Genomic DNA, 23590 nt, shown 5'->3' with positions numbered 1-23590 from the left:
ACCAAATAAATTCTATCCAGCTGCGTACTTGGTTTTCTAACTTGCTAGCCAAGGGGCTGATGTTACCTTGCAAGATCAAGCTTCTTAAATCTTGGTAATAGTAGAGACAATCCCCTCCTAGCTTGACATCCCTGCCATATTGTATTTGTTTTGTGTGTGCAGCAAAATGTGAGTAAGTAGCCTTTTGAGAATCTTGAATACATTTATGAGCTCGTTAGCATTTACCTAGCATCCACTATATACTTAGTACTTAGCATCTGGTTAGCTTTTTGGTTATAGAATTCTTGGGGGCTTTTTCCCCATGCGCCCGGCCTGTCACAGGAGTCGCTAGAGCACGATGGGACAAGGATATCCCGGCCCACCAAACCCACCCCTAACCTGGACAACGCTTGGCCAATTGTGCGTTGCCTCACGGGTCTCCCAGTCATGGCCGCCTGCAACACAGCACGGTATCGAACCAGGATCTGTGGTGATGCAGTGCCTTAGACCGCATGCGCCATTCGGGGAAAAAAAATGTTGTATCACCGGTAATACCGCATACCTGGGATGGCACAGGCACGGTATGAACGTGTATAATCGTGTAACCGACAATTATGGACAATAACTGTGAAAAAACAACAAGTAATAATAATGTTAAAAGAAGGGGAGTTCAACTTTATATTCAAGTAGATATAGTTCACCCAATAGCAGTTTAATTTGTACAAGTGGGTAAAGTTTGGTGCAGTTCTGCTCATTTTACAAGCAGAACGGCATGGTCGGGAGGATATGCTTCATTTCCAAAAGTTCCAAGCATTCAAAACCATTCATAAAGCTGTGTTGTTGCATTTTTTTAGTGTCGTAGCTAATTTTGAAAAATGCATTAGAAGTTCAAAACACTTTACAACAAAAATTACAATTATGATAATAACCGTGGCTATTTGCATGACAATTGACGGTTACCCAAAATTCCATAATTGTCACAGCCCTACTACAGCCTATTAGAATAACTTGCGACCACAGCTTGTGTGAGAAGCACATTGGGTAGAACATTAAGTAAGCTATCACCATTCTTGTAATTTGGCACGATTGGCAGGTTTGTAAAAAAGAGGCGAACAGAGAGAGAAAAGCGAATTCAGAGGGAATCCATCCCTGACCTGTTTTTGCTCTCCAGCTCAGCAATAAGCTGCCTCTGCTGCTTGTTGGCGTCCAGAGTGAAAGAGATGTCGTTGGGGACCCTCTGCTGCTGGGCTTGTTGCTGTAAAACAGAGGCACATGACATGATCATGACATTACCATAACACACAGGGACACATGACATTATCTATTGTACTGAGGTTAATCCTGCTGATGTCATTTCCTTATTCAAAGCTATTCATAAACCACCTCATACGCTTAGGGGCACAAGTTTTTCCTGACTGGGTGGCCTGACTCAGGGCCCACGCTCAACTTTTATCTTCAGAGACAGACAATTGGAAAAAATGTGTATTTGTGCTGTGCACATAAAGATGTCAGGTTGCTATTCATGGTATTTTCTCCCTCTATGCCCTCAGATAGCATGTGTCTCACCACGGCGGCTCCGTCAGAGGCCAGTCTAGCAGCGTAGCGGGCGATGAGACTGTGCTCTTCATCCTGGTGGTTACTGCTCTCCAGCAAACTGTTTACAGGTGGAGAGGAGAGGAGACAGAGTCACACTTCCACCTATATATTTACCGCAGCCAAATATAAAAAGTAGTTCTGTACTGTACTTACATTACTGTATATACATTGGGAAAGAATATTTCATGGGAATTTCCTCATGGAAATGATAATTGGAACAGTGTGTCTGTGTGATTGTTTAGTTAAGTATAATGCACAGTATTTACATGCAAACACTTAGTTTGTTTGTCAATTGGTGATGCTATTTAGGGACAAATCATAGCCATTTTGCCAAAGCCTTAAAGCAGCTAGATACCAACGCACGTACACACACACACACACACACACACACACTAAAGAACAACATTAAGCTTATACAAACGCTAAGGAAGGTAACATGCAGTTGAAACTAAGTATTTTTAATCTGCAGAAAGATCTCTAAGATTATACTACTACACAGAGTCAAGAGAGGCGGAGGCAGCAGGAGAGAGGAACAGCAAGGACTAAAGCAGATGATTCCAACAATCTTAGCACCCTTACAAAATAGTCCATTTGGATGGATGCTTCAGTAAACGGTCAGTAGCTTCCACTGGATCATTTTGTTAAGGGGAAAAGGAACAATCCCAATACTGTTGAAAACTTTGAGATCTATTGTACAGCATCTATTGCAACTCATGAACACGCACTAGTCCAAGAATCTAAATCCAATCAAACTATTTAATGTAACGGCCCAAGTTGTTCTTAATAGAGGACAAACATAAACACACAGATGTTCTCTGAAAATAACTGACTACTGCCACTTATCAAAGCAAAGGAAAAGCAGCAAATTCCAAGCTGTCATCATAAGCACATTACAATGACAATTCTAGGGCAGTAAACTAGATTGTTACTATGTGAAGAGCAAAACAAATGCAACTTTCTACAGCCCTGTAACAACTTAATGAGCAAGATAATGTTGATTTAGCCTTCATAATGATTGCTAAGTAGCACAACAGCTGGCAAAAGCATTATGGTGAATGAAAAAAGTGTTACATTTTCTAATGGCTTAGCTACATTACTGTATGTCAGCTGTTAAAAGACAAGTCAATGGTTAGTGAATAGACACTTTTCATTTATTCTGCTTGATGTGAGTAGTGTATGCAGTATTCAGGCTTGTAGCTCCAATTAATAAAGGGAGAGCCGTGCCAGGTGTGGTGTAAATACAATGTGAATACAGTGCCTTCAGAAAGTATTCAAACCCCCTGATTTTTTCCACATTTTGTCATTACAGCCTGAATTTAAAATGGATTACATTTAGATTTTGTGTCACTGGCCAACACACAATACCCCATAATGTCAAAGTGGAATTATGAGAGCAGAGATGGGTGATAACAGGAGAACTTTAATATACACCCTGGCCCAAAGGCACAGGCGAGGCAGCACAAAGCACAACCACAGTAACATGAACCGGATTAAACAAAACAAACAAACCTAGCGCAAGCCAGCCTGTAGCGTAACACCCTACACAAAGAACAATTCCACACACGGACATGGGGGAACCAGAGGGTAATATACATTTAGTCTGATGAGGGAATGTGAACCAGGTGTGCGGGAAAACAAGACAAAACAAATGGAAAATGAAAGGTGGAGCAGCGATGGCTAGAAGACCGGTGACGTCGACCCCCTAGCGCCGCCCGAACAAGGAGAGGGAACGACTTCGGCGGAAGTCGTGACATTTACAAATTAATGAAAAATTAAAAGCTGTTTTCAGTCAATATGCATTCAATCCCTTTATTTGAGCATTCCTAAATAAGTTCAGGAGTAAAACTTTGCTTAACAAGTCACATAATAAGTTGCATAAACTTTGTGTGCAATAATAGTGTTTCAAATTACTATATATTTTTGGGGGTTTACTTTTTCTTCTTTCTTACATTTTTTTTCTTCTCACTTTGTCATTATGGTATATTGTGTGTAGATGGGCGAGAGAGAAAAAATATTTGACCCATGTTGAACTCAGGCTACAACACAACAAAATGTGGAATATTTTCTGAAGGCACTGTAGCTAGTAGTTTCCACTGTTACTTTCTTTCCACTGTTACTTTACAGACAGGAATCCAGACTAACCATGACGTGGGGTTGTGTTGTAGGAGATTCACATACAGCCCAATGAGAACATGTTCATCAGCCAGTCTATCGGCCACATCGAGACTGTAGTTTAACCTGGAACAGTGTAGGGTTTCAGAACACAAACACAAACGGCACACATGATGAGAACAAGGAGAAAAGAGGACCGGATAAGAACAGGTCTGGAGAGAGACACAATGTCTTCTCAGTCATTGAATGATCAATAGAAGAAAACACAAAACTGTGTTATGCTGTCCCTGTTGTATTATCTTTAGATACTAATACTATGGATAGGAATGTGATGCTGTACCTGTACTGCATTTTCAAATCATTTACAGTACACAGAGAGAAAAAAAACATGCATTTATATCTCTAATCCTGTATTATAATCCCTTTATGGGAATTGTTATCTGAATAGACAGTGTTTAGGTTTTCAACTGTGAAAGTACTATAAGTAAATGAATGTCAAAACATTGATATGTCGTTCATTTGACATTTTGAAAAATGTGCTAAATAACCTATAGCCCCAAGATGCAAAGCGTCGTCATGCAATAACTGCCACTCTGTCTGATAAAGCTAATGATTTCAATAAGATTGGCAAGACAAGAATGAGTGATTTTTTGCAAAGTATTGTTTGTTTACTACTGACTCACAAGACCAAAACCTCACCTTAACCACATCGTCAACAAATGACCCCGTACACCTCTGCTAATCATCACATCCACTGAAGGTATATATCTTTAGAAACCTGGTTCTACAAATGAGGTCAGTGTTTAAACCAATGGAGTCCTTTGTCTCTTTCCTTAAACTAGCATCAAGTACAGGTGCAGCTCCGATACATAGAGATGAGGACTCACTGACGCCAGATGCATGTAACTTCTCCTGTACATTTCCCTGGCTCGCTCAGTGTGTGTGTGTGTGTGTATCTACCGTGCACTTGTACTATTCCTGAGTCCAAGGCTGACACTACCAGCCAGCGAAACAGAAAATAAAAGGATATAAAAAGTAAGTCCAAAGGAGTGTAGTTGTATGTTAATCATTGTAAAAGAAACTTGAGAGAGAGACTCCAAGCTAATATTAGTGACTTACAGCAGTTAGCTTCACTCTCCCAGGTAACGTGGGACACGTATGAAAATGACTGTAATAGATACTCTACCCTAATGAATGGTCAATGGTCTTTGTTATGCATGCACTATCTAGCATCTTTCAAATAGCCCCTTGAGTATCACTGTGTAAAACCATCTACACTGTAGGAAACCAGAAGAGTGAATGGCTCCACTGGGACAATGAGCACTACAGTGTACGCTCTATAATGACTATATCTACGTCTGAAATGGCACCATATTCCCTATAATAGAGCCCCACAGGCCTGAGCATGGTCAAAAGTAATGCGCTATATAAGGAATATTGTTCCATTTCAATTAAAGCCTATATCTATCTAAATTAGTTTGTGCATGCATTTGAGTCACCAAACCATTATCACAGGCAGTAGGCACCCTTGGGTCACTGGGATACTTACCCCCTTCCTTTCAACAGATCTGGAGCAGCCCTAGCCAACTGTTTTCTCTGCTCAGCTTCATTACTCTTGGTTTTATAAGGCAAGCTATTTACACCAGACAAAAGAGTGAGACCGCGAAAGGAGCAACACACACAAACACAACAATTGACCCAGGCACACACAAAAACAACACTCACACTCACACACACCTCCACCAACACTCTACCCTGTACCAACCAGCCAGATACAACCATACAGGTTTACAGAAATAAGGACTGGTTAGTAGAATTCATACGGGTATATGTGGACTTTCAGGGGACTTAAGTGGATGTAGTAATCTTAATCATGACGAATATGTACAGTCAGGTAACCTGATTCTGCATACGGCCTCGTTGCAGTCTTTCTGATCTCAGATACTTACTTCTTAGTGGAGTAAGGGTTCCCTGACGTGGGCATGGAGTGGGAGAGCATGAAGTCATTGGTGCTGTTCATTGGTCTGGGAGGCCTGTGCAGGAGACAAACTTTATCATGTTCAAACAGCCAACATGACAGAGAGTGTGTGTGTGTGTGTGTGTGTGGGAAAGAGATTGTGTGTGTGTGTGTGTGTGTGTGTGTGTGTGTGTGTGTGTGTGTGTGTGTGTGTGTGTGTGTGTGTGTGTGTGTGTGTGTGTGTGTGTGTGTGTGTGTGTGTGTGTGTGTGTGTGTGTCTTTCTGATCTAGGTCTCAGAAGGCTGACGGAGCATTGAATGGGTCTGGGGAGTCAGGGCAGTTTCTGATTGTGACAATATTGTTATGTAAACAATGCGTGGGTGTGGATTCCCTCTTCACTCATCCAAAGGCCATTGACTCCTCATAATCTTATTGTTTACATGACCTAAAAAGGTATTCACATGTGGCACAAAGGAAAGTTGGGATAACTGATGCAGAAATCGGTAGTAAACGGCACACAAGTAGGTTGTGCTAAAACTGAAGTGACTTTCAGGAGCTACAGGGCATAGTATACTGTATAAGGACAAAATAATATTGCACTAGTTACTAGTAATATATTACACTAGCTTCTATATTACTTGAGTTGATCTAATTAAATGTACTACAGGCATATTCTACATATTCTAGGCAAATATTCAAAGCAAACTTACCAAGTGTCTCTATTTTGCAGCAAGAAAAGAACAAAGACATGTGTTACGATCACCCATGCATGAACTACAAAGGCCACAGTGAAGTGGTACAACTGAATTCACTTCCACATGAAAAGGCTCTAGATGACCAAATCAATATTTGTCTGTCAGCCATTAGAATGAATTGCCACTCGTTTCCCACACTACAGACTGGGCTCAGCTTAGCTGTTAAGGGTTTGAATAAGAATGTATCAAAGACATACTGTATTTCTAGAAGACCTTGTCTTCATATTGTCTTTTTTGATTTTCCAGCAAAAAAACTGAGCAAAGAAAATGACTTAAATGTAAATGTAAAATGTAAGATAAAACATCTGTTTTACCAATTGTGGTTATTCCTACCGCCTCATGAATTGATCATGTGCATCCGACAACTGACTGATTGTTATTACTTGAGTGTTTGAAGCATGTAGTGTAATGTATATAAAGGCAATTACAAAACATGTAGATATACAGTACGTACAATTCACAACGTTTCAACATTTACTTTGGGGATAAGGGGCTAGTAAGGGATGATGGGATGGATAGGAAATGTATTGAAATTGAAAAGGAGGATTGTGCTATTGAATACAAGTTTTAATATGTTACTGTAGGAATATAATAGAATACCTACACAACTTACACCATACTTACACAATGTGGGCTAGGTTCAGAGGTTTCTCTGGCATGTCGGGAAACATAGGGTGTAAAGGTTCTCTGCTGGATGCACAGCTCAGAGACTTGCTGAGAGCATTAGATAACTTCTTAGCAGGCGATTTCTGGGAGAAACCCAAAAAGATGCTACGTCTGATTTCAGAGGGCAGGGAGAGGCACTTAAAAATAGAGTAATGACTTTCATAAATGTGATATAGGACTTGATGTCATTGACCAAAATGTAAGAGAATTGAATCACAGTCTCATCACCATCCCCATAGCACTGCATTGGGTGAAGCAAAGCAGAAATGGCTGCTGCACTGGCTGGCTGGCCTGATGCTGTCATGCCCCCCCACCCCCTCTCTCCTCAACCCATCACCCCCCTTACCCATGACGTGTACTCCTTCATTTGGTGCTGGTTACTATGGGAACCGCTGGCATGCCCCCTCCAGAAGCAGTCCTGACACAGCTGGTAATTATGACATTGCTGGCAGCGGTAGCGGAAACCCATCATACTCTCACTGTGGCAGTAAGAGCACTCGACCGGGTGGAACACTGCAGGGGGCATGGCACACACACAAACATGTGCACGCACACAGACACACAAACACGTGCATGGGGATGCACGTACACACACATGTGCATATTTATACCACACACACACACACACACACACACACACACACACACACACACACACACACACACACACACACACACACACACACACACACACACACACACACACACACACACACACACACACACACACACACACACACACACACACACACACACACACCAAAGGTTGTTGATACAAATACACATTTGGTGCAACCAATATCTTTATAAAAAAAACAATGGCACTGGGATGTTTTGCAGGTCTATTAGACAGCATTCTTTTGATTTACATCAAATAAGGGAGGGTGTTCTGTGATCATCAGTGTGTGTAAGACTTTAATTCTGTTGTCAGTTCCTTGTCATTCATGAGGGGTTGGGACGTGGGCAATGGTGGAAGGCTGCGTTGTGTGTGCTCGCGCTCGGGCATGGGTTCCTGAGCGCGAGCTCTGTATGTCTACTGTGTAGTGACTCAATGCGATGATATGAGACAAAATGACCCATCATTCCTACCCGCAGCCATCCCATGAATGTGTTAAATATGTTGTGGTGGCTCACCATTCTCCACATTAGCCAAGCGATGCATGAGTGGTAACCACACCAGACACTGAGGAGGAGGGTCTGACATCAGCGTGTCCAGGAATGTGTTGAGGGAGACCTTTTTCTGTCAACATACAGTAGAGGACGGGGTTACACATCAAATACAGGTTTGGCATATGGGGTAGTACTAGAAAGAAAATACAGTAATATGATGGGATGTTTCATACACAATTACAACATCCACCCACTATACAGTATCTATACCAATAGCGTGTTGTATACAGTGCATTCAGAAACTATTCAGACCCCTTCCTTTTTTCCACATTTTGTTACAGCCTTATTCATCGACCAACACACAATACCCCACAATGACAAAGTGACAAAACGTAACACGAATCTAAAACACAAACACTACAAAACAAAGAACGTAACGAAAACCGAAACAGCCTATACTAGTGAAAACTAACACAGACAGGAACAAGGACACTAAGGACAATCACCCACGACAAACTCAAAGAATATGGCTGCCTAAATATGGTTCCCAATCAGAGACAACGATAAACACCTGCCTCTGATTGAGAACCACTCCAGACAGCCATAGACTTTGCTAGATCACCCCACTAGCTACAATCCCAATACATACACACCAAAACCCCAAGACAAAACACACCACAATACAAAAACCCCATGCCACACCCTGGCCTGACCCAATACATGAAGATAAACACAAAATACTTCGACCAGGGCGTGACAGAACCCCCCTAAGGTGCGGACTCCCGAACGCACCTCAAAACAATAGGGAGGGTCCGGGTGGGCGTCTGTCCATGGTGGCGGCTCCGGCGCGGGACGTGGACCCCACTCAGTTAATGTCTCCTTGCGTCCCTGGATAGTCCACCCTCGCCGCCGACCATGGCCTAGTAGTCCTCACCCAGAACCCCACTGGACTGAGGAGCAGATCGGGACTGAAGGACAGCTCGGGACTGAGGCAGCTCGGGACTGAGAGAAAGCTCGGGAGTGAGGGAAAGCTCAGGAGTGAGAGGAAGCTCAGGAGTGAGAGGAAGCTCAGGAGTGAGAGGAAGCTCAGGAGTGAGAGGAAGCTCAGGCAGGTAGATAGATCTACCAGATCCTGGCTGGCTGGTGGTCTCAGCAGATCCTGGCTGACTGGCGGATCTGGCGGATTCTGGCTGACTGGCGGATCCTGGCCGACTGGCAGTTCTGGCAGATCTGGAAGAGTCTGGTTGACTGGCAGATCTGGAAGATTCTGGTTGACTGGCAGATCTGGAAGATCCTGTCTGACTGGCGGATCCTGGCAGACTGGCGGATCCTGTCAGACTGGCAGATCCTGGCCGACTGGCAGATCCTGGCCGACTGGCAGTTCTGGCGGCGCTGGGCAGACTGGCGGCACCGGCGGCGCTGGGCAGACTGGCGGCGCTGGGCAGACTGGCGGCACTGGCGGCGCTGGGCAGACTGGTGGCGCTGGGCAGACTGGGGGCACTGGCGGCGCTGGGCAGACAGGGGGCACTGGCGGCGCTGGGCAGACTGGCGGCGCTGGGCAGACTCGGGGCTCTGGCGGCGCTGGACAGACTGGCGGCGCAGGGCAGACTGGCGGCGCTGGACAGACTGGCGGCACTGGGCAGACTGGCGGCGCTGGGCATACTGGCGGCGCTGGGAAGACTGGCGGTGCTGGGCAGACTGGCGGCGCTGTGCAGACTGGCGGCACTGGTGGCGCTGGGCATACTGAAAGATCTGGCTGCTCCATGCTGACTGTCGGCTCTGGCTGCTCCACACTGACTGGCGGCTCTGGCTGCTCCACGCTGACTGGCGGCTCTGGCTGCTCCACGCTGACTGGCGGCTCTGGCTGCTCCATGTGGGCTGACAGCTCTGGCGGCTTCTTACAGACTGGCAGCTCCTTGCAGACTGACAGCTCCTTACAGACTGACAGCTCCTTGCAGACTGACAGCTCCTTGCAGACTGACATCTCTGGCTGCTTCATGCAGACTGACAGCTCTGGCTGCTTCATGCAGACTGACAGCTCTGGCTGCTCCATGCAGACTGACATCTCTGGCTGATCCATGCAGACTGACATCTCTGGCTGCTCCATGTGGGCTGACAGCTCTGGCGGCTTCTTACAGACTGTCAGCTCCTTACAGACTGGCAGCTCCTTGCAGACTGACAGCTCCTTGCAGACTGACAGCTCCTTGCAGACTGACAGCTCCTTGCAGACTGGCAGCTCCTTGCAGACTGACAGCTCCTTGCAGACTGGCAGCTCCTTGCAGATTGGCAGCTCCTTGCAGACTGACAGCTCCTTGCAGACTGACATCTCTGGCTGCTCCATGCAGACTGACAGCTCTGGCTGCTCCATGCAGACTGACAGCTCTCGCTGCGCTGAACAGACAGGAGACTCCAGCAGCATTGTAGAGGAAGAAGGCTCTAGCTGCGCTGGAGAGGCGAGGTGCACTGTAGGCCTGATGCGTGGTGCTGGCACTGGTGGAACTGAACCGAGGACACGCACAGGAAGCCTGGTGCGGGGAGCTGCTACCGGAGGACTGGGGTGTGGAGGTAGCACAGGATGGGCTCGACCATGAAGGCGTACTGGAGATCTTGAGAGCAGTGCTGGCACAGGACGTGCAAGGCTAGGGATGTGCACAGGAGGCCTGATGCGTGAGGCTGGTACCAACTTCACCAGCCGACTAACACGCACCTCAGGACGAGTATGGAGCGCTGACCCAGGTGCCATCAAATCCCCGAGTCGGGCGAATTCCAAGTAAAAAGCATGAACACAGCAACTCCCTCATTTCTCTCTCCTCCAATTTCCCCATTAACTCCTTCACAGTCCCTGCTTCGCTCACCTCCAACACCGGCTCTGGTCTCCTCCTTGGCTCCTCACGATAAACAGGGAGAGTTGGCTCAGGTCTGACTCCTGACTCTGCCACACTCTCCCTGAGACCCCCCCTCCCCAAGACATTTTTGGGGCTGACTCTCAGGCTTCCTTCCGAGTCGCCGTGCTGCCTCCTCATACCGGCGCCTCTCCGCCTCCAGTTCTTCCTTGGGGCGGCGATATTCTCCAGGCTGAGGCCAGGGTCCTTTACCGTCCAGTTCTTCCTCCTCTTTGGGCTGCTCCTGTTGCCTCTTCTCCTGCTGCACCTTTGGGCGGCTACACTCCCCTGGTTTAGCCCAGGGTCCTCTCCCGTCGAGGATTTCCTCCCATGTCCAGAAATCCTTATTGCGCATCTCCTCTTTGGGCTGCTCCTGCCTGTTGACATGCTGCTTGGTCCGTTTAGGGTGGGTGATTCTGTAACGGTTTTCTAGGTGTGGTGAAGGAGAGTCGGACCAAACTGCAGCGTGTAGATTGCGATCCATATTTAATGAACAAAAACGTAACACGAATCTAAAACACAAACACTACAAAACAAAGAACGTAACGAAAACTGAAACAGCCTATACTAGTGAAAACTAACACAGACAGGAACAAGGACACTAAGGACAATCACCCACGACAAACTCAAAGAATATGGCTGCCTAAATATGGTTCCCAATCAGAGACAACGATAAACACCTGCCTCTGATTGAGAACCACTCCAGACAGCCATAGACTTTGCTAGATCACCCCACTAGCTACAATCCCAATACATACACACCAAAACCCCAAGACAAAACACACCACAATACAAAAACCCCATGCCACACCCTGGCCTGACCCAATACATGAAGATAAACACAAAATACTTCGACCAGGGCGTGACACTTGGTCAGGAAGATGACCAAGAACCCGATGGTCACTCTGAGAGATCCAGAGTTCCTCTCTGGAGATGGGAGAACCTTCCAGAAGTACAACCATCTCTGCAGCACTCCACAAATCAGGCCTTTATGGTTGAGTGGCCAGATGGAAGACACTCCTCAGTAAAAGGCACAAGACAGCCCGCTTGGAGTTTGCCAAAAGGCACCTAAAGGACTCTCAGACCAAGCTTGTCGTCTCATACCCAAGAAAACTCGAGGCTGTAATCGCTTCCAAAGGTGCTTCAACAAAGTACTGAGTAAAGGGTCTGAATAGTTATGCAAATACGATATTTCATTTTTTTTTTTTAAATACATTTGCAAAAATGTTTAAAAACCAGTTTGCTTTGTCATTATGGGGTATTGTGTGTAGACTGATGAGGAATAAAACAAACGTAATCAATTTTAGAATAAGGCTGTAACGTAACAAAATGTGGAAAAAGTCAAGGGGTCTGAATACTTTCCAAATGCACTGTACATTCAATTTACTTGAACAATGATGTTCATTTTTTGTGTAGATGGGACTCTCACCTGTTGTGCAAAGCAAGTTCTTGTGGCTTGCTCAGTATAGCCAAAGGAAGGTGCCTCAAAAACAGTCATTGGTAATTTGAGAACCTCCCTCAGAAACTGGTCAAATTGGGAGTATACCATTATGCCACCAGGGTCTGATATCTGTGAAAAAATATCTGCACAGAAAATGGTGGGGGGGGGGTTACTCCAAAATATATAATTAATTGATCAAATTAATTGTCAGCTGTCACCATTGTTAGCTAATTGCAGCAATAGGCAGTGTAATCACTGAAACAAAAACTAAAACAAATGAGAGCTGGGTAGCAATCCGTAGTAATTACCACAAAACATAAGCTAAAATGTCCTAACCTATCATTTACTTTCCCTATGAGTAGCTGTGGCTGCTCTGCTGCAATAAATTAGTGGATTAAGTAATAAGCCCTATCCTTTTTATTATAAATAATTACTTCTCCCAGCCATGAATAGTTATTTGACATTTGTTTCATTATTTGTCCATTGTTGATATAGTCCAAACCTAATCCCAATTGAGATGTTGTGGAAGGACTTAAAACGAGCAGATCATGCTTGAAAACCCCAAAATGTTAAAGCAGTTCTGCATGCAAGTGGGCCAAAATTCCTTCACAGCGATGTGAGAGACCGATTAACAACTATAGGAAGCAACTATAGGAAGCATTTGGTTGCAGTCATTGCAGCTAAAGGTGACACAACTAGATTTTGAGTGTAAGGGGGAAATTACTTTTTCACACAGGGGCATTGGGTGTTGCATAACTTTGTTAATTAAATAAATATAAGTAGTATATCTTTTTTTGTTATTTGTAAACTCAGGTTCCGTTCATCTAATATTAGGTTTTGGTTGAATATCTGATAACATTCAGGATCAAAAATACGCTAAAATGTAGAAAATCAGAAAGGTGGCAAATACTTTTTCACGGGACTGTAGGCCTATGATACGTCAAAGGGACTGTAGGCCTATGATACGTCAAAGGGACTGTAGGCCTATGATACGTCAAAAGGGACTGTAGGCCTATGATACGTCAAAGGGACTGTAGGCCTATGATACGTCAAAGGGACTGTAGGCCTATGATATGTCAAAGGGACTGTAGGCCTATGATATGTCAAAGGGACTGTAGGCCTATGATACGTCAAAGGGACTGTAGGCCTATGATACGTCAAAGGGACTGTAGGCCTATGATATGTCAAAGGGACTGTAGGCCTATGATACGTCAAAGGGACTGTAGGCCTATGATATGTCAAAGGGACTGTAGGCCTATGATACGTCAAAGGGACTGTAGGCCTATGATACGTCAAAGGGACTGTAGGCCTATGATACGTCAAAGGGACTGTAGGCCTATGATATGTCAAAGGGACTGTAGGCCTATGATACGTCAAAGGGACTGTAGGCCTATGATATGTCAAAGGGACTGTAGGCCTATGATACGTCAAAGGGACTGTAGGCCTATGATACGTCAAAAGGGACTGTAGGCCTATGATACGTCAAAGGGACTGTAGGCCTATGATACGTCAAAGGGACTGTAGGCCTATGATATGTCAAAGGGACTGTAGGCCTATGATACGTCAAAGGGACTGTAGGCCTATGATATGTCAAAGGGACTGTAGGCCTATGATACGTCAAAGGGACTGTAGGCCTATGATATGTCAAAGGGACTGTAGGCCTATGATACGTCAAAGGGACTGTAGGCCTATGATATGTCAAAGGGACTGTAGGCCTATGATACGTCAAAGGGACTGTAGGCCTATGATACGTCAAAGGGACTGTAGGCCTATGATACGTCAAAGGGACTGTAGGCCTATGATACGTCAAAGGGACTGTAGGCCTATGATACGTCAAAGGGACTGTAGGCCTATGATACGTCAAAGGGACTGTAGGCCTATGATACGTCAAAGGGACTGTAGGCCTATGATACGTCAAAGGGACTGTAGGCCTATGATACGTCAAAGGGACTGTAGGCCTATGATACGTCAAAGGGACTGTAGGCCTATGATATGTCAAAGGGACTGTAGGCCTATGATACGTCAAAGGGACTGTAGGCCTATGATACGTCAAAGGGACTGTAGGCCTATGATACGTCAAAGGGACTGTAGGCCTATGATACGTCAAAGGGACTGTAGGCCTATGATACGTCAAAGGGACTGTAGGCATATGATACGTCAAAGGGACTGTAGGCCTATGATACGTCAAAGGGACTGTAGGCCTATGATACGTCAAAAGGACTGTAGGCCTATGATATGTCAAAGGGACTGTAGGCCTATGATACGTCAAAGGGACTGTAGGCCTATGATACGTCAAAGGGACTGTAGGCCTATGATACGTCAAAGGGACTGTAGGCCTATGATATGTCAAAGGGACTGTAGGCCTATGATACGTCAAAGGGACTGTAGGCCTATGATACGTCAAAGGGACTGTAGGCCTATGATACGTCAAAGGGACTGTAGGCCTATGATACGTCAAAGGGACTGTAGGCCTATGATATGTCAAAGGGACTGTAGGCCTATGATACGTCAAAGGGACTGTAGGCCTATGATACGTCAAAGGGACTGTAGGCCTATGATACGTCAAAGGGACTGTAGGCCTATGATATGTCAAAGGGACTGTAGGCCTATGATACGTCAAAGGGACTGTAGGCCTATGATACGTCAAAGGGACTGTAGGCCTATGATACGTCAAAGGGACTGTAGGCCTATGATATGTCAAAGGGACTGTAGGCCTATGATACGTCAAAGGGACTGTAGGCCTATGATACGTCAAAGGGACTGTAGGCCTATGATACGTCAAAGGGACTGTAGGCCTGATACGTCAAAAGGACTGTAGCCTACTGGTCAGATGGGTTAAATGGAAACTGAAATCTGAACACTGACTGTAGGTCTACAACCTCTCACAAAGCCTTAATATTAACTCCCTCAGAATGAAACATTTCTTGCAGTAAAATGATACACTAAATGTGGGCTACATTTGAACTCGGGAACAGGCGTGGAGAAATCTATTTCTTTTGGCATCTTGAGAGAATGTGAATGTGCAGTTAGATATTGTCCGTGGAGGTGCTATCTTAATCAGCATCCTAAAAGCTGATCATATTGCAACCACATAAAATATGCATCCAAACCAAACTGAAATCTTATCAGAAACATGTTGGGTCATTTTCACAGCTTTCTATTTCCTTACAACCGGTCAAACTGATGTAATTTGGAAATGTTTCTAAGAAAATATTTCCAGTTTTTTTAGGGTTATTGCATTTTCTCCCTGGTCCCTAAACATATACGAAAGAAGCAGAGATGACAGAGCAAACTTGACCAATCTCAACTAGATTGGAGCTTTCATTCTATCGATCTATTACATTATTCTGGTGAGCAAGGGTTTATTTAGTCTTCTAGGGCAACATACATTGAGTATACAAAACATTAAGAAATCTTTCCATTACAGACCGACCAGGTGAATTCAGGTGAAAGCTATGATCCCTTATTGATGTCACTTGTTAAATCCACTTCAATCACTGTAGATGAAGAGAAAGCGACCGGTTAAAGAAGGCTTTTTAAGCCTTGATACAATTGAGACATGGATTGTATATGTGTTCCATTCAGCGGGTGAATGGAAAAAACAAAAGATTTAAGTGCCTTTGAACCAGTGGAGGCTGCAGAGGAGGGAGGACGGCTCATAATAATGGCTGGAACAGAGCAAATGGAATGGCATTAAACCATGTGTTGGTTTGATACCATTCCACTGATTCCGCTCCAGCCATTATCACGAGCCCGTCCTATCCAATTAAAAAGTGCCACCAGTGCATTGAACGGGGTATGGTAGTAGGCACCAGGCACACTGGTTTGTGTCAAGAACTGTAACACTGCTAGGTTTTTCAATAATGGTCCACCACTTAAAGGACATCCAGCCAACTTGACACAACCGTAGGAAGCATTGGAGTCAACATGGGCCAGCATCCCCGTGGAACGCTTTCGACACCTCGTAGAGTCCATGTCCAGACGAATTGAGGCTGTTCTGAGGGAGAAAGGTGTGCGTGCAACTCAATAATAGGAAGGTGTTCTTAATGTTTTGCACACTCAGTGTATAATAAAGAGAAGATAAGCTGCATGTATCTAATTATAGACAATTTGACAAACAAATAGCCAACCAAAAATGTCTGAAATGATATGCACAAACATCTAAATCAGGCAAAGATATCCTGCACCCCCTTGTCAAAAAATCACTCCGCTGTCTCTGACTGTAGCCTACAGGGCATTTTCTGTCTTAGCAGGTTAGGGTCGGGTGCCTCAGATTTTCCCTTTATCACATATAGTTCGGCGGTTGCAGATGTGTTATTAGCAATTGCGGGAGGGTGCAGGTGCACAAACAGCTGACCCACGCACCACTAATGCCCACATCATTCCAACACAGAAAATATGCTTTTTAGCATACTCAATTAGCATTTCTTGGAAGTAAAACTATTTCACTAATATTGTAATTAATTATAGGTCATATTTAATAGAAATCTGTAAACACTGGACAGTAATGTTGGGCAAATCATTCTCTGTAAATGATTCATTCATCTTCATCTTAATCTATAATCTTAAGAAATATTAACCATGTATCTTACATCTTAATTTATCCAAAATCTTCCCTCCGCAGATGGTTGCCAGGGCCATCTTCACAACAAAGACAGAGATTTTTCCGAGACTTTCCCTAAAAGAAGAAATGTGTTTAGTATTTTTTCAAATTTGTATAATTTGTATAATTTGTGTATTTGTGAAAAAGTCAAGAATATGCAGTACAATGATAATACCTGCAATAATCTAAACACTTTCACATTCAAGGTGCTACCCCTAGGATTTTTTTTTTGTATTATAATTTCTGAAAATGTCTATTAATATATCTGGCGCTAATAGTGGAATGATAGTGTTTCACAGTATGACTTACATTCTTTTGAATGGTTGTGATACTCGCCTATTGATTTCTCCCACCGGAGCAGCATCTGTTGTCGAACTGGGAAAGCTGTTCTGACTTTTTGGCTGTGTTATCTAGTGGAAATCGCTCTGTCATTTCCCGGTTGCTACAATTCTACACTGTTCGCTCAATTTCAGTTTATGTGAGAAAACAAGGTCAAAACAGCTTTCCCGGTTTGACAGATGATACTCTGGCAGGAGAAATAAATAGACGAATATCACAGCCAATCACAACACTAGCGGGTAAGTAATACTGTGAAACATTATTATTCCACTATTAGTGCTAAATATATTATGAACATTTTCTGAAATTACAACGCAAAAATTACCAAAATCCTGTGTAGCACCTTTAAGTTGCTCTTATACACTGTAATTACAGCAGTAAAAACAAGCAGAAATGGTTCAACTGTATTTATCATCATCACTATGTCATTTTCACTGTTTACTTTCTCTTGTCTTTCATCAGAACTAAAGATGTATCACTTGACACAAGACTATTGTGAGACCATTACATTGTTAAAACAACAGTCAGTCTGGATTTCGTTCTCTTATGAAAGACTGTGTGTGAACAGACGCCACACACGCCACACACGTACACAAACACATGCAACACAATTGCCCCATCATCACGCTCAGTGACCGTCACACAGTGATGCGGTCATGGTGGATCCTCACGGGTCATAGGCAGCCAGCAGGAAGTTGAGTAGCATACTGATGGACTGTTCCACATTGATCTGGTGGGTGGTGGGCATGCGCTTGTTGAGCTGGTAGAAGATGGTGGAGAGTATTGCTTCCAGGCGAGCCACAGTGAACTCTGTGTTGAGGTCCATGGTGTTCAGGCCGTTCTCTCTGAACGCCTCAATCACATTCCAGATGTCCACCAAATGGACTGTGAAAAGACAGAATAGAAATGCACGGACACGTTTCCCTTTTAGCCACGTGTTTTCAGAGACACAAGACAATCCCAATCAAACCTCAGACAGAGGACATCACGCCATACTCACGGTTGCATTTCTTCTGAACGAATCTGAGTTTGCAAGCTGTCCTATACGTGGACAATCTTATGGAATCCAACTCTTGTGCCCCTGTAGGAAAAAATGTATTTGTGTGCAAGGTAATATGACAGACAGTAACACAGGAATGCTGGTGATGATGAGACTTTGTGGAGCTACTGGGGGAAGAGTGTTGCTTCACACACTGTCCATGCAGAGTGCATCCATGTGGTCATTAACAATAGATTCCTGTTTATTATTGCTAATGAAAGTAAGCTGTGTTGGCCTATATTGGATCCTATACTGGAATCTTTCTTTGAGGTAGCATGGTAAATGACTTGGTAAATGTTATTAATAACCTGGTGAATGTTGTTATTATGCATACAACAGTTATAATACTTTGAGTGTGGTTCACTACTTTTCAGAGATCGCCCTGTACACTTACGCATCTCTGCGAACAGTTGTCGTCTCTCCGCCATTATGTCACCACTCCTCCCACGATCTTCAATCATTCTGATCAGGAGGAAACAGATGATATGAGGGAAGGTTAGTGTTAGGACAAAGACAAACACACTATCCAGGACACACTTCCACACTCCATCCCACAGGTGGCAGTGTCTAGGTGCTGAGCCAAGGCTCGATAAGCATATCAGGTACTGTCAATTAGGATTGTCAGTCAATGTCCCAGCTTGCAAGCCACAAAGCTGCTGGTTTTGCTTGGTGGCCATCAGGCTTTCCGTTTGTTTTTGAGTCTTTACTTTGGGTATGCCTTTGGTGTTTTTCCTTTTTGTACATATTTCTGTTTTGTCACCATCTGAGCAAATAATAATCTGCTTGGACTGGCCAACCAAGAGGTCAAGAGAGACAGAGCTAGCCTTGGACCAAGGTAAGGTTGCTGTCTCCCTGGGCACATGTGCATCCAACACGGTCCTCAAACACTGATTTCTCACATTCAAGCAGCCATTCATTCCGGTTACAGACAATGTAGCTAGGCCTAACACCCCTAGACATAACGAGTGCAGCAAAATCAGTAGGCTAGTTATTGGTTTCTTAAAACTGTTCATGAGTAATGACTTACACTCACTGGGCCATGACAGTTTGAATTAAAATAATCCACATTTATTTTATTCTTTCAGTACTTGAGTCCTAATAGTGACACGTTTGTAATGGATCAATGATTAGGTCATTATTGTGTGCAGACAATACAATTTTGCTTCCCAGGTGGTCATTTTACAACAAAAAAATACATTAACATAACACTACTAACTCAACAGCTTTAGTAGTTGTAGTATTACTCATAGTAGTGCCACTGTTCAGCCGCAACTACTATCATTTAATGTACACTACCGTTCAAAAGTTTGAGGTCACTTAGAAATGTTCTTGTTTTTGAAAGAAAATCACATTTTTTGTCCATTAAAATAACATCAAATTGATCAGAAACACAGTGTAGACATTGTTAATGTTGTAAATTACTATTGTTGCTGGAATATCTACATAGGCGTACAGAGGCTCCTTATCAGTAACCATCACTCCTGTGTTCCAATGGCATGTTGTGTTAGCTAATCCAAGTTTATTATTTTAAAAGGCAAAATGATCATTAGAAAACCCTTTTGCAATTATGTTAGCACAGCTGAAAGCTGTTGAAGCAATAAAACTGGCCTTCTTTAGACAACTATCTGGAGCATCAGCATTAGTGGGTTTGATTACAGGCTCAAAATGGCCAGAAACAAATAACTTTCTTCTGAAACTCATCAGTCTATTCTTGTTCTGAGAAATGAAGGCTATTCCATGCAAGAAATTGCCAAGAAACTGTAGATCTCGTACAATGCTGTGTACTACTCCCTTCACAGAACAGTGCAAACTAGCTTTAACCAGAATAGAAAGAGGAGTGGGAGGCCCCGGTGCACAACTGATCAAGAGGACAAGTACAAGTGTTTAGTTTGAGAAACATACGCCTCACAAGTCCTCAACTGACTTCATTAAATAGTACCCGCAAAACACAAGTCTCAACGTCAACAGTGAAGAGGCGACTCTAGGATGCTGGCCTTCTCGGCAGAGTTGCAAAGAAAAAGCCATATCTCAGACTGACCAATAAAAATAAAAGATTAAGATGGGCAAAAGAACACAGACACTGGGCAGAGGAAATTTGGGAAAAAAGTGTTATGGATGGACAAATCTAAGTTTGAGGTGTTTGGATCACAAAGAAGAACATTTGTGAGACGCAGAAAAAATGAAAAGATGCTGGAGGAGTGCTTGACGCCACCTGTCAAGCATGGTGGAGGCAATGTGATGGTATTGGGGTGCTTTGGGGATGGTAAAGTGGGAGATTTGTACAGAATAAAAGGGATCTTGAAGAAGGGAGGCTATCACTCAATTTTTGGAACGCCATGCCATACCCTGTGGACGACGCTTAATTAGAGCCAATTTCCTCCTACAACAAGAGAATGATCCAAAGCACAGCTCCAAACTATGCAAGAACTATTTAGGGAAGAAGCAGTCAGCTGGTATTCTGTCTATACTGGAGTGGCCAGCACAGTCACCGGATCTCAACCCTTTTGAGCTGTTGTGGGAGCAGCTTGACCGTATTGGATGTAAGAAGTGCCCATCAAGCCGATCCAATTTGGGGTGAAATCTCTTCAGATTACCTCAACAAATTGACAACTAGAATGCCAAAGGTCTGCAAGGCTGTAATTGCTACAAATGGAGGATTGTTGACGAAAGCAAAGTTTGAAGGTCACAACGATTATTTCAATTACAAACCATTATTTATAACCTTGTCAACGTCTTGACTATATATACTATTCATTTTGCAACTCATTTTCATGTATGTTTTCATGGAAGACAAGGACATTTCTAAGTGACCCCACATTCGTTGAACGGTAGTGTACATGCTAGTCTCAATGCAACACTACAGTACTAAGTATCTGACACCCTTTCTACAACAGCAACACTACCATCCTCTTGGTTATCTCTACGTACTGTATCCCCATCCACACTCTATTATCTCAATTCACTTCATAGCCTGAATCACCACAAGATACTGTATCATTAGTACCAAGAGTCCTTCACTAAACATAATCTGTGACATGACTGACACAACCCAGAGTAATTTTTTTCCATCAACGCTAATAACTTTTGACCACCTCACAGTGCCCATTTTCACTTGAATAAATGGCAACATGACACATAATTTCTTACCTGGTGACCGTCAAGACATATTAAATCATGCATTTTTTTAAAAACTGTAGCCTGCGGACAGTCCCTACAGGGCATTGAAAAACTTGAGCGACACAAGGACGAACGTTTCACAGCAGCTAGCGAATGCTCACACTATGCCTCGCTGCACACTGTCCAAGGAAATCTAATACACCTAGTCATGTGGTAAGTTGCCATGGTAGCAAAGAACCCAGTCACTCCATTCCTAAAAAACAGGGTGCAATGCCCCCCCTTCTCTCTCACTTTAAATGGGACCAGATTTTGTGGAGCAAAACATCAATGACAACAAAATTATAAACGATTCATTATACTCTTTCTCCCACGACTGGCCACTTTTCACCAATGAAGTAGAAGTTAATTGAATAATTAAATAAATATGCAAATATTATGCAGTGGCCTCAGGTTACATGCAGAAACTTCCAAATGTTTCATGCCAAATGCTAATTGAAGGTACTGTACACATACACAAAAATGAAAACAATTTCTGCACATAGACCCTTCTCTGCAGAGTAACGCCCTCTATGGTAACACTGGATCAAATTGGTAGCAAGTAGCGCATTCACTCCTAGACACTGTATTCACACAATAAAGATGACTGCAAACAAATATTATCTGTCTGTAATGTCACGTTTTAGTTTAAGTAAGTTACAACAATGTTAAACACTTTTGAGTGAATCATTCATTAATCATCCAAGCACAATCTACTTGAGTCTCATGTTGTACAACAAACGCATAGCAACTAACTAACTAATAATAACAATGTAACATACTCAAACTGCCAATTCATATCACAAAGGAACAGAGCCAAGCTCTTGTGCCAAGTATTTGACCTTACGAATGCTATTCTAAATCTGTGAAATAAATAGCTAAGATTGACACAAACTACTATTCCCCTGTTGAAGATTGAAAACAACCACAAGCAACACAACTCAGGAGATAACAAACTAGTCAATGTTGAACATACCCTTCAGAATGTACCATGGTCCTCTGTTTCCTTGTCTGTCTGTGTGCTACTCCAAAGGCTTGTCATTCTTGATAACAACTGTACAGAGTATATAAAGCCCTCTCTACCAGGCAAACATGACAACAAAAAGCAGCCAGCCCCAGTTGGAAGGGGTTAGCTTAGCTACAGTCACATATCTGAAATTAGAAACTGTCAGGACACAGGTTGTGCTGCTGCCTCTATCTTTAACTTCAAATGAGCAGGCTTGACATTCTTGTACAGCTTTACTGGCTCTCCAGTTGCAGCCCCTTCCAACCTCTCACTTGGCGCCCACCCAGCGAGCATTACTCTTGCTCTGTGCTAGCGTCACATACACTTGCAGTATTAAAAATAACTGCCCTGAAATGAGCAAATCATTGTATACGATAAACATTGCAGATAACTTGGAACACTCCTCCCCTGCCAGAATCAAAACCAAGGCTATAAAGACAGTTTCTCTTAGCAATATTAAAACTATCACATTTCTTCCTGCAGTGGATAGATAAACTCTCTTGCCCAGTTATTAACTGAATTTCAGGCACGCTGAACCCTTCCCTTATAAGTCTCTTATGTATATTATGGCTCTTTTTTTATTACCACAGTCAAAGAAAGAAAAGCAAAGGGGTACAGTATTTCTGAGACATGAGCAGTTGTTTGAGTTATGGCCCTGTATTTCTCCATATTTTTCCCCACTTAGACATCAGCTATACAGTGCCTTGCGAAAGTATTCGGCCCCCTTGAACTTTGCGACCTTTTGCCACATTTCAGGCTTCAAACATAAAGATATAAAACTGTATTTTTTTGTGAAGAATCAACAACAAGTGGGACACAATCATGAAGTGGAACGACATTTATTGGATATTTCAAACTTTTTTAACAATCAAAAACTGAAAAATTGGGCGTGCAAAATTATTCAGCCCCCTTAAGTTAATACTTTGTAGCGCCACCTTTTGCTGTGATTACA

At 43.4% G+C, this 23590-nt stretch overlaps 1 protein-coding gene across 6 annotated transcripts in view; it reads right to left on the bottom strand.

Annotated features, from left to right (window-relative positions):
• Positions 1 to 22841, bottom strand: part of dtna (dystrobrevin, alpha) — a 32852-nt gene extending 10011 nt beyond the window's left edge. The window contains exons 1-14 of one of the 6 annotated variants that reach the window (XM_052463867.1): positions 22609 to 22841; positions 18874 to 18941; positions 18441 to 18521; positions 18112 to 18325; positions 17091 to 17176; positions 12487 to 12641; positions 8200 to 8305; positions 7412 to 7578; positions 7024 to 7148; positions 5637 to 5720; positions 5237 to 5320; positions 3718 to 3813; positions 1546 to 1633; positions 1134 to 1234 (exon numbers count right to left, since the gene is read on the bottom strand). In XM_052463867.1, the coding sequence (XP_052319827.1) occupies positions 1134 to 1234; positions 1546 to 1633; positions 3718 to 3813; positions 5237 to 5320; positions 5637 to 5720; positions 7024 to 7148; positions 7412 to 7578; positions 8200 to 8305; positions 12487 to 12641; positions 17091 to 17176; positions 18112 to 18325; positions 18441 to 18521; positions 18874 to 18941; positions 22609 to 22625 (1472 nt within the window). In that variant the 5' untranslated portion in view covers positions 22626 to 22841. Of the gene's footprint in view, positions 1 to 1133; positions 1235 to 1545; positions 1634 to 3717; positions 3814 to 5236; positions 5321 to 5636; positions 5721 to 7014; positions 7149 to 7411; positions 7579 to 8199; positions 8306 to 12486; positions 12642 to 17090; positions 17177 to 18111; positions 18326 to 18440; positions 18522 to 18873; positions 18942 to 22608 lie in introns of those variants that run through there. The other 5 variants (XM_052463865.1, XM_052463868.1, XM_052463866.1 and 2 more) reach the window with 5 other exon arrangements.
• Between the last annotated feature and the right edge of the window lie 749 nt (positions 22842 to 23590).

Source organism: Oncorhynchus keta, chromosome 15 (genome assembly GCF_023373465.1).
Source record: "Oncorhynchus keta strain PuntledgeMale-10-30-2019 chromosome 15, Oket_V2, whole genome shotgun sequence".
Taxonomy (NCBI): Eukaryota; Metazoa; Chordata; class Actinopteri; order Salmoniformes; family Salmonidae; genus Oncorhynchus; species Oncorhynchus keta.
This window is presented reverse-complemented; position numbering and strand designations above follow the sequence as displayed.